The 12,141-nt window shown below is 37.4% G+C and overlaps 1 protein-coding gene across 10 annotated transcripts in view; it reads right to left on the bottom strand.

The window, feature by feature from the left end:
- The window catches only part of eya4 (EYA transcriptional coactivator and phosphatase 4), a 475,725-nt gene that overhangs the window by 168,944 nt on the left and 294,640 nt on the right, over positions 1-12,141 (bottom strand). For 6 of the 10 annotated variants that reach the window (XM_069887302.1, XM_069887300.1, XM_069887303.1 and 3 more), the window contains one exon: positions 9,343-9,467. The exons of the other annotated variants lie outside the window; for them this stretch is intronic. In XM_069887302.1, the coding sequence (XP_069743403.1) occupies positions 9,343-9,467 (125 nt within the window). The remainder of the gene's footprint in view (positions 1-9,342; positions 9,468-12,141) is intronic. 10 annotated transcript variants of the gene reach the window in all.

The following is a 12,141-nucleotide window of genomic DNA, read 5'->3' as shown; positions in this document are numbered from 1 at the left end:
CTGAACTTTAAATTGGAATCATCTCTTCAGAATTGTGCCTAAACTGTAATGGTTTGGGTGGCAAACCACCACCCCCCCCCCCCCACACACACACATTTGCACATAATAGGATTAAAAGGTATTGTTTTGAAGAGACCATTGTCTTGGTGAATTTATGTTGCTGCTGGTCTAGGTCGCAACAATCCTACTCTCTTGTTGATTTAGAATACACTGTAGATTTAGAATACATTGATCTTGAATGCTTTGACTAAGTTCACCATCAGAAAGACTTCAGTTTACAGCTCTTCAAGACCAAACGAAAGCTAAAGGATCTTGTAAAAACAATCTGTTTTTTTTGCTATCAGTTTCTTTAATCTGAATTAAAACATTTTGCTACTTCAATCCTGCTATCAGAATGCTTGCACACATTTCAAAATTATAACCATACATCAAGAATTATATGATTCTCATATTTGATCTGTCCTGAGTTATTCAGTATTCCAAGAATTATCAATAACATCTTAAATGTAAGTGTGGGAAGAAGATCTTCTATGTGTGAAAATCTAGAAAAATATCCCAATCTCATGGTTTCCAGAATGAAGTTTTAGTGGGACAAAATGTGCAATGGATAAATAAAGGCAAAATAGTGAACAAAATCATAATGTTTACTAAATGTACTTTCTATTGAGAAATAAAAACTCTATGGAAAGCGCCATCTCACCTGTTGCTAACTAATGAGTTTGAGGATTAGACTAGATGAAAATAAGAACAATAAACCTGAGAATCATAGAGTTTTAGGAACTGTCAAGGGCTTAAATTTGATAAAGAGAAAGACAAAAAGAATACACAGTAAATTTGCAAAGAATATGGAAAGATTTTAATAGCTTCTGTAATTGTGTAAAATGGAAGAGAATAACCAAAGAAAATTTTGATTCCTTATAGGAAGAGGTAAGAGAAAAAGGAAATGGGTGAGAAATTAAAGAAACATCTATTTTTTTGCAGAAAAAATAGAGAAGAAATGTTAGTGAAGCAAAGATCTATTGTGAAGGAACAAAAAGTACGAGAGAGATGAATGGGAATTATAGCTGATAGAAAATCCTTGGACTGCAGAGGTCTCCGAAACAGGAAGGAAAAATATATTTAGAAGAGATCTGAGGAAATTTTCTTAATCCTTAAACAGTGGCTTTCAATCTGCCCTTTAAACTCACATTCCACTTTAAGTAATTCCGATGCCATCGTTGCTCTGTGACTAGTATGGGATTGCTTAAAGTGGTGTGTGAGTGGGAAGGGAAAGTTGAGAATCACTGCTCCAGACCCAAATGTTACTGGAATATTTTGCTTGAGAAAAATCATCATTTTCCCATTTCCTTTGGAGTTATGAAACCATGCACACAATGGGTGGGTTTTCAAATTTTTCTTTTCACTCACATACCACCTTAAGCAATCCCTTACTAATCACAGAGCACTTATGGCATAGGGATTGCTTAAGGTGGAATGTGAGTTCAGGGGTCAGTTTGAAATTTGGAATGCACTGCCTGAATGGATGGTGAAGGCAGAGATTTTCACAATCTTTAGACCAGAAGACCATAAGATATAGGAGAAGTAAGCCATTCAGCCCATTGAGTTCACTCCACCATTCCATCAAGATCTGATTCATTCTCCCACTCAGTCCCATTCCCTTGCCAACTCCCCATAACCTTTGATACCCTGACATTCAGATATATATATATCTCAATCTCTGCCTTAAATACACCCAACAACCAGGCCTCCACAGCCACCCATGGCAGCAAATTCCAGAGGTTCACCACTCTCTGGCTAAGAAATACAATGGGCACCCTTAAATCCTGAAGTTGTGCCCTCTTGTCCTACTCTCCTCTACATTGGGAAACAACTTTGCCACATCTTTTCTGTCCAGGCCTTTCAACATTCAAAATGCTTCTATGAGGTTCCCCCTTCATTCTTTTGAACTCCAAGGAGTACAGTCCAAGAGCCATCAAATGTTCTTCACATGCTAATCATTCTTGCAAATCTTCTCTGAACCCTCTCCAATGCCAGCACATCCTTTCTTAAATAAGAAGCTCAAAATTGTATCTCATTCTCCAAGTGAAGCTTCATCAGTGCCTTATAAACCTTTAACTTCACATCCCTACTCATTAAGGTCCTTCTTGCGAGAAATATGGGGTTCCACAATGGTCCCGCCTTCAATAATGAAGTGGAAAGGATGCTGAGGCTGAGAAATACATATAAATTTATAACTAGGATATATTTTGTTCTTCAAGGTGAAAGTGATAAGCTGGGCCTACAAAGGTCAAGAGAGAGGTAGGAGTCGGACCGAAGGAATGTTGGTCTGATTGGTGTTTGGATAGTATGATATCAATGATCAATGCGAGATATGGATTGGTTCAATATAATTTTTTACATCAATATATCTCACGCCACAAAAACTGCATAAATCAAAATCTGAAATGTCTGAAATGTTGTTCAGATGTGGTGTTGAAATTGGAACCTTAAGATCATTCTGGTATGATATCGCTGAAATACTAACAATAGCAACAGGAGTGACCTTCCCATGCAACCCAGAGCTGTAACTTCTGGGCAACATTATGGATGTGAGACACAAATTAACTAAATTTCAAATTTGCTTTGTTAAACAAAAGAACATAAGAAATAGGAGCAGGAGGAGAACATCCAGCCCATTGAGCCTGCTCCGTCATTCAATGGCTGATCTGATCATCGACTCAACTCCATCTACTTGCCTTTTCCCCATATCTCTTAATTCCTTTTTTTATGTAAAAATCTATCTAACTGAACCTTAAATATGTTTAATGAAGTAGCCTCAACTGGTTCCCTGGGCAGAGAATTCAACAGATTCACTACTCTCTAATAAATACAGTTTTTTCCTCATCTCCATCTTAAATCTACTCCCCTGAATCTTGAGGCTCTGTCCCCTAATTCTGGTCTCACCTACCGGTGAAAACAATTTTCCTGGCTCTATCTTATCTATCCCTTTCATAAACATACATGTTTTTATAAAATTTCCTCTCATTCTTCTGAATTTGAGTGAGTATAATCCCAGGCGGTTTAGTCTCTTCTTGTAGGTCAACCCCTTCATCTCTGGGATCAACCTGGTGAACCTCCTTTGGACTGCCTCCAAGGCTAGTATAAGCTTCCTCGAGTATGGAGTCCAGAACAGCACAGTACTCCAGGTGCAGCCTCAGCAGTAACTTGTATAGTTGCAGCATGACCTCCCTGCACTTTAATTCAATTCCTCTAGCAATGAAGGCCAACATTCCATTAGCCTTTTTAATAACCTGTTGTACCTGCAACCCAACTTTTTGCGATTCATGCACAAGCACTTCCATGCCCTTCTGCACAACAGCTCTGGCTATGGCTAAGAAGTGTATAGCAATCATCTGGAAATCCGATTCTCCCCTTCTTGATGGGCCACGGAGTTACCCATGGAGAAAATTACTTAGAACTTAAAGAATAAATATGATACATTCATTAAGATATGTTGACTGTATTTATATTATGTAGGGGTCCAATTATAAATTTGACCATGTAACGACGTGATATCCCTGAAAAAGAATTATGAAGAGTGAAAGCTCTGATGGTATTTGTTGTTGGGAGATGGGTAAGGAGGGAATTGGGGGAATTTTGCAGATATTTAATATATTTGACATGTATAAAAGTTTAAAGATTGTGTGAATGTATTTATGGAAAATGAAAAATATATTAAAAAAAAAAATCACACCCCTGCTCTTCTATCCTATTCCTCTAGACATGACTGCAAGGACTGCATTCACCTTCTTCACCACCAACTCAACCTGGAAGTTAATTTTTTGGGTATCCTAAGTCCCTTTGAACTTCTGAATTTTGGAATTTTCTCCCCATCCAAATAATAATCTGCCCCTTTATTCCTTTTACCAAAGTGCATGACTGTATACTTTCTCACATTGTATTTCATTTGCCACTTTTTCCCCCATTCTCCTAATCTCTCTAAGTCTTTCTGCAGCCTCTTCATTTCCTCACGTTTCCTCATCTCCACCTGTCCCTCCACCTATCTTGGTATCATCTGCAGCAGTATTTACATTTAAGAAGTATCTATGTGAGACAGATAGAAGACCGTGAGCCAAATGATGAAAAAAGGGATTAGCATAGATCGATGGAACATGGATGCTGTGCGTGTAGCAAAAAGACACAGTAAATGCTGGAGGAACTCAGACAGTCTTGCAGCATCCATTCTTACCTTGAGGAAAGGCTTAGACCTGAAATGTCGGTAATATATCCTATCTCCTATGAACGCTGTAAGACTGGCTGAGATCCTGTGTTTTTATTAGCATAGCTGGGCACTCATTGGCCAGTATTAAAATAATGGGGCAAAGGACCAGTTTCTGTATCTTAACCTTTGCTACATAAAGGACACTGTTTGACCTGCTGAGCTTCTCCAGTATTTTGTGTTTTTACTTCAACTACGGTGTCTACAGAATTTTGTGATTTACTTTGTTTCTGTAGTCTGATTTTGTTGACCATATGGTGGTGAACCTGGTACAATTATTAGTCATAATCACTCTATGAACATGTCTGCATTGCCATATATGTAGATTTTCAATAAAGAGAATGTCAATTGTCCATTGACATTTATTGTGCATGTTGGTAGACAGAGAAACACCATTTGCAAAGTGCACATGGAGCCAGAAAATGCCATCCTCAACATCCAGGAAAGAGGAAAAGGGAGAGAATATTTAAAGATCAAAAGAAAAAAAACATCCTAGAAAAAAAATATGTTGGTGATTATTTTTCCAATTGGTGTGATATCACTACCATTTTACTAAATTCTTCAGAGAATATTTGGAAAATAATTGTGTAAAAATGCTCATGATGTTTCAATGATGCCACAAATAAATCAGCGTATTTCTGCTTGCTGGCTGTGAAGAAACTTTTAAATTTGTGGAAAATGTTAGCATAGTTTCAAGATTGGTCTGTCAGATGCAGGAGCTGATTGGCCTCAGAGACACTATGAGCTTAGCTAGTAGTGGAGTGTGAAAATAATACTGAAGTAGTATAATGTACTTCACTTAGCAAAATGAGGCCTGCTTCCATTGCAAACATATTTAAACTTGCTTTTTTTTTTCCTGTTAATCTGACAGGATTCAAACTTTAATGACATGGGAACACACATCAAGCCAGATAGCCATTTATTATGAACATTCTTCATCGTTAAATCTGATTTGTAACCCTCCTGCACTTATCATCACATTTACATGTTTTGTCTCCATGGACACTTCTTCAATCTCTCATAACAATTGATATTTCTCTTCCCTTTTTTCACTTTTACATTTTAGCAAAATACGATCTATTCTTTGGGGAGTTTTTGCTTCAGTTTGTCTAGGATTTCCAGCTGATATACTAGGGTCATTGATTTTGCCTGTGATAATTCTTTCTGGGAGGACATGCAAAATACTTACTATCCTTCATGCTGCTTCTTAGTAACATCAACCAAAGATGTCACAGGGATCACTACACAGTAATCACTCAATTCTTTATCAAGTGCCTTCACCTCACCAGTACTCCTACATTTTCATTCTGCTTGTCTTCTGTGAATGAGGTTCAACTTGCACCAGATGATACTGGGCAGACAGAAGCCAGTTTCTTCAATCCCTGTAAAAATTCCCTGCCAATTCTTTTCTATGTCTATAATACCACAGAGTCATTGTTAAAAATCATCTAATTCAATACATGTAACATCATCATCCTTCACTTTGTCTTAAGCCATCTACATCTGAAATCCTTAGCCAAACATTGTTACCTTCATGTTCAATGACTCCTATGACACCCTGAGCAGCCTTGTATTCATTTATCTGTGTGATCTTCTGTGCACATGAAACTTTACTGCCCATAATCCACTTTGTTGCAGTCCCACTCCTGAAACATGATTATGCTGAGTTCATTTGGTTCCTGATTCCCATTGCCTCCAATTTAAAATTCTTATTGTGACTGTACATATCATAACCTCAAGCTTTCCAAACTGTATAATCTCTTCTCATCCCATAGCCTTCTGTAACTTATCTGATTCTCTGACTCCAACCTTCCATGCAATCACTTTCCTTCATCCCATCATTACCTAAGGTCAGGAATTTCAGTCTCTTGTTCTGGAATTCCCCATTTTTCTTCCTTAAAATCACATTATTGTTCCTATTTCCTGTTGTCCATTTTCTTTTTGGTTCTGTCTTTCTGAATCACTTGATGGAGTTTTTCTAGGTTAAGGTGTGAGCAAAGGTGCAGGCTATTGTGACAATGTGTGTGTGTGTGTGTGTGTGTGTGTGTGTGTGTGTGTGTGTGTGTGTGTGTGTGTGTGTGTGTGTGTGTGTGTGTGTGTGTGTGTGTGTGTGTGTGTGTGTGTGTGTGTGTGTGTGTGTGTGTGTGTGTACGTACGCGTGTGTGCCATTCGAGACCCACACCAACCACTTTTCTTTTTCATTGTTTGTTTTTTTAAACCAACCAACCTTAAGTTCCACCATCTTATCTTCTTTCATTTCACCTCTCCACTACCACCACCCACAAGTTCCCTTCCAAGCTACACATGAGCTCAGCTTTTAAACTGACTAAAATATCTGCATCACCACCGTGTCCGATTCCTGGAACTCCTGACCCTACAGAATTGTTGGGGATTTTTTATCATGTCTTGATTTACATGTGGAATTAAAGATGGCATACATCATGTAATCATAAAATGTAAAAAAAACCTCTCTCATCTCCCTAAACCAATCACTATACCAGCATTATCTTGGAATAACTCCTGTTACTTCCAGTGCTTCTCCTCCCACTTTTATCCTCACTTCCAATAACAGATGCAGGGAGTTCACATCACTAAGATTCAGACTATTGGGTCTCCTGCCATGTTGCTTCCCTTTTTCCCTGGCTCTTCAGTTTAAATTTATAATGTTAATCCCAGCATTAGTCCAAGACACACATCTTCCTTTCATTTTCCCTCTTAACTCCACATTAAGTTCAACTTGTCAAGGATACCCAGTGACTACTTCCTTGATCTTTATCCCACTAAACTATTGCCTGTCTAACTCCCTTTCCTGGCTATTCTGATAGCTGATATTGTTAATGGTTTTCAGCAGATTTTGCTTTAAAATCTGCCATGAACAGGGTGAATTTTGATCCTTCTAAATGACTTACATGTCTCTAATCTCCTATTCCTCTCCAAAGTCCTCCAAAATCTGTGCCCTTTCTACCCAAAATTATTTTTTCCACTCTAGCACAGTGTGGAAATAACTCTGATCAAATTCATTGATGTCATCTTACGGGAATGGGTCAAAGTCAATCTATCCCCTTGTCACTTCATTTTAATGAATGCTTGTCAGCCTGTAAAATTATTTTTGATTTCTCTCTCCACAGAATATATTGAGCCCTGCTGAATATTTCACAGCTGTATTTTGCCATTTGCAATCTATTTCTTCTCTTCTTGACCTGATTCTGAAGGTTGGGCACATTATCCTTCAACAGATGTCCCACCATCTTTCAGCTCCAAAGGATCACACTCATTTGATTCAATCATTATTCATCCAAATCATAGCCACAGGTATGGCTTCTTTGCCCTCATTTACACTTTTCTCTGATACCTCCCAAAGAACTTTCCTTAATTTTCATTAACACCTTGTTAAGCAAGTATATTTTTCTTGCAGGTCTAATGATGATCCACAGCCTTTGCTTCTATTTTTCAGTCAGGGATGATTATCTAGAGCAGTGGTTTTCAAACTGCCCCCCTAAACTTACATTCCACCTTAAGCAATCCCTATACCATAAGAGCTCTGAGATTAGTAAGAGATTGCTTAAGGCGGTATGTGAGGTTTTTTTTGGGGGGGGGGCAGTTTGAAATCCACTGCTCTGGAGGAACATGTTGTGGACCCATGCAGTTGTGAATTTTTCTACCTTCTCCTGTTACACCATATGGTAAGTAACCTATATATGCCCGTCCCATCTTTCTTAATTATACGATTCTAGTAAGGCACAGGTGAATGATATTGATAACTGAAGGCAGTAAAGGAACACTACCTAAGATTCTCACAACTCAAGAAAAGTAAAGAAAATCTTGTGTAGTTTGTCACTCGTAGCAAATTCAGTTCAGAAACTGTACCTCAAAAATAACATATCAAAAAGCAGCCTTTTTTAAAATCCATTTTGGATTAGAGAAACTTTTATTCTGCCCTCTTGTTCAATAAAACAAAATAGTTCCTGAAAGGTATGAAAGTAACATGGGCCCCAAAAGCTTGTTAGAATATAACCTCAAAATAGGGTCTCTCTATCCCACAGCCTGGAATTGACAGACAAGAAAAAAAAGGAGTGAAACCAAATCTAATGGGAAACACATCTGATCATTTTTTTTTTCTCATTTCTCAAGCATGCTTCTACCACTCTTGAGTGAATGTGCAATAGCAAATACAAGAAAAATATTCCGTTTAGTGAGCAGGCCAACATATTTCTAAATTTGGGAAGAAGACTGCTTTAATTAAAAAAAAATCACAGGTGTTTAACTTGTACTAAAATTTTAGCAGTGCTATTTTTCAATATTTTGAAGACCAAACACAAATTTTAAAGGATTTAGTTGAGTAAAACATCAAATCAAAATCTAGAAAAGCTTGTGAACAAGGCCCATAAAGAACAATGTCACTGTGATTAACTGGTTCCAACTTCCAGGTCTCTAGAAGGGGAATATTTTCAAATATCCCACATGACATGCTTTAATTTATAAAGGTAGATTTCAAGTAGTAGTAGTACTTGTTTTGTTAAATGCCCGAAGATCAATACATTTTGACTATATACATGGGCGATGCACAGTTAGTGTGATGCTGTTACAGCACCAGCAAACTTGGGTTAGAATCCGCCACTGTCTGTAAGGAGTTCTTTTTGTGTCTGCATGAATTTCCTCTGGGTACTCCTGTTTCCTCCCACTATTGAAAAATGTACTGGGGGTGTAGGTTAATTGGGTGTATTTGGGTGGCACGGGCTTGTGGGCCTAAAGGCCTATTACCATGCCCTATGACAACATTAAAAATAAATGGTTTCAATGAAAAAAAATCTACTAGATTATAATCATATTTCATAATTTCTATCACTTGTATGATTGCACTTATTTATTAGCATGTACCAATTTTAATACCACAGGTCGAAAATGTTTTGCTGACAGTTTTGCATTTTTTGATGAACCCACATATTGGCTAAGAAGAAGTACAGGATGGTTCTCCTCGTTTGTTACTGTTGAAAATGAAAAACAGCTTAAAATAAAATCAAAAGCAAGAAGGAAGAACACAAACAAAAGTGGAAAATGTGGAAAAGACATTTACCACAACTCACCTGCTGTTCCATTGGATATAATTGAAGTGTTACTCAGGCTGGCCTTGTCCAGTTTTGAGCCAGCAGAAGTATCACTACTGCTCACTCGACTGTGCGGACTTGCTAGGTCCTGCATTTCCATAGACCTGCCAGGACATGAACATTTCTTACATCATAGTTGTGAGTTAAATATTCAATATTAACAACATAATTGAGCAGAGCTCTTAGTACATCATGAAACACATGGTGATCATTATTGGACAGCAATTAAAGCTGGTGAAATCATAATTGTTTGGAGTAACTCTACCCCTCCACCATCAAATTCATCAACAACAAACCCAATCACAGACCCATTTAAGGACTTTAATTTTGCATTTTATTGATTTTTTTTTCTATATTGCACAGTTTGCTGACATTTCTTTATTTATTTCCATGTGTACATCGAGTACAGTTTTTGCACTACCAATAAGTGGTAATTCTGCCTCGCCTGCAGGAAAAAGATTGTATGTGATGTTGTGTATGTACTCTAACAATAAATCTAAAATCTGAATCTGAAATCTAACTGTGAATTCTTATGTTCCTGGATTAATATGTTTTGGGAAAAATATTTTATTTTTCATGTTAACATTACCTGATATGTCCAGGACCTTGCTAAGAAAGCACAGTGTTGGCCAAGGTACATTTTATACTCCTTTTATTGTATCACATTTCATTTATGCAATAACTGTAACAGAATTCTCTATTGCAGTGGTTTCAAACAAAAGCATCAATTTCCATTTAAAATTGCATCACACTGATACCATTGTAATGCCCTTGAAAAGGACAGGATAGCTATAGCTATCAATAGTCAAAGTAAAGATTTTTATATACCAAGTTATCTCAAGCTAAAGATTCTTTCAATATCAATTCCAGTGTTTGAGATTAAAAAATACTCTCCAAATTTTCTCTTTACAAACTTTGAAACAAGCACAACCACTGTTTATGGATGTTATTTCAAATCCCACTCAAAAATGAATATCCTACAAACAATATTAAGCTAAGCTAGGGTTTACAGCTTTGTAAGATTTGATGCTTTACAATGGTTCTCAACCAATGGATCATGGCTCACTGGTTGGCCACAGCGTGCGTCCATGTGCGTCTTTGAAATGTTAAATAAAATACTTTAAATTAGATTAAGATATGTTTCTTACAGAGCTGCCTTTGACTTGAAAATATTGCTCAGTCATTGCCATTAGTGGGACATGGCAGATTAGGCTGGAAGCCAGGTGGGACTTAGACCAAAAAAGTTTGAGGACCACTGCTTTAGGAGACAAATGACATTTGCAGAACTATGAACCCTATGAACTGTCCAGCCTGCTTTGTATATTTGCAGGATTAAATGATTTGATGTCAGATATACATCTGCTGTTTTTGCATAATTATCCTCTCCTTCAATGTAAAACATTGATAGGATGGGTAGGGAACAAAAATATGGATGAACTGTAAAAAGGTTAAATCAGGTTTTACTTTTTTATTATCTGCCAAAGGACCCAACTCAAATTACTTCTGCAAGAAATACTATGCAAATATGTAAATTATAAATGCAAATTTATTGATTGCATTTTATTTCCCAGTCTTGCCTGTTTAACCCATTGCAATGATATATAGATAAAAGTAAATAACGCCAAATCCGGGCCATTTTTATGAGTCCAATGCTATAACCTGAGACATTTAATTTCTGCTAGCGCACAGTGGGAAATGAAAGGTCCAGGCAGCAGATCATTCGCAGAATACTAGATGAGCAAGTGATAAGCAAGTTCCCCTTACATTCCCTTGACATATCTGAAATTACAGATCTATCTCCTGGCTTCTTTCCTTTAAGACAACCAAAAAAAAATGCAATGGAGGAATATCAAAAGACACTGACAATGAAAATAACACTCTCTACATTTCACACTCTCAGACACCAGCTCAAACACTCTGGAGAAAGGCATTGAGATGAGCTCAGTCTTACCCAATTAAGCAGAAAAAGTTCATTTTGTTTGAAGTTACATTTGAATGAATGTGAATTCTGTATTGCAGAGGGGAGATTTGTTATGAGTTAGATGGGATAGATGAAGTTGAAGATTTAAGGGGAAGAATGCCATTCACATATCTCTTTGTACTTTCAAATGACTGAAAGCCCTAATCTTTTAGTAACTTCCTCCACCCTCCTGCTTCATTCTGATTTGGGGTAGCCTGCACTTTACTCTTCTGCCTCATCATCTGCTATAACTCTGGGAAAGACGAATTGTTTCACCATGGTAACATGGTGCACAATAGAGGAAAGTACAACGAATCCGGAGAATTGCTGGACACACTGCGCAATGGGCCAGAACTTCCTGCCACTGGGGAAGTACATGCACTCCCAGAAGTGCTACTTGTTAAGTACATTACAGATGGTAAATGCATCTCAGCATGCGGCAAAACTTTTTAAAGGGGAAATTCGGTCATTCTGAAGTGTAGTCATTTTAGTAATGTAGGGAAGATGGAAGCCAACAAGCATAGAGCAAGATCCTTAAACAGAAATATGTTGAATTGGTGCTGACTCATGGATAAATCTTTGCCAGGACCTGCTCTTCTTTGCATTATTGTCATCTACTCAAGGGGGCAAATAAAGGAGGTTGTAGGGAGTGGAAGCATGTTGGAATAAACATTTTACTGCTCAAAGTGAGCTGTTTTTTGGTAAAATGAACATATCAAAGATAGAGAATGCAGGTAAAGCTGACAAACAATTCCATTAAAATTATCAATCGGGCATCTAGTATATCAAGTCAGTAGTGCATATAATGGATCCACGAC

The sequence above is a fragment of the Narcine bancroftii genome, chromosome 6, assembly GCF_036971445.1.
Source record: "Narcine bancroftii isolate sNarBan1 chromosome 6, sNarBan1.hap1, whole genome shotgun sequence".
Taxonomy (NCBI): domain Eukaryota; kingdom Metazoa; phylum Chordata; class Chondrichthyes; order Torpediniformes; family Narcinidae; genus Narcine; species Narcine bancroftii.
Note: the sequence above shows the minus strand (reverse complement) of the source record. Positions and strands in the feature narration are given on the sequence as shown.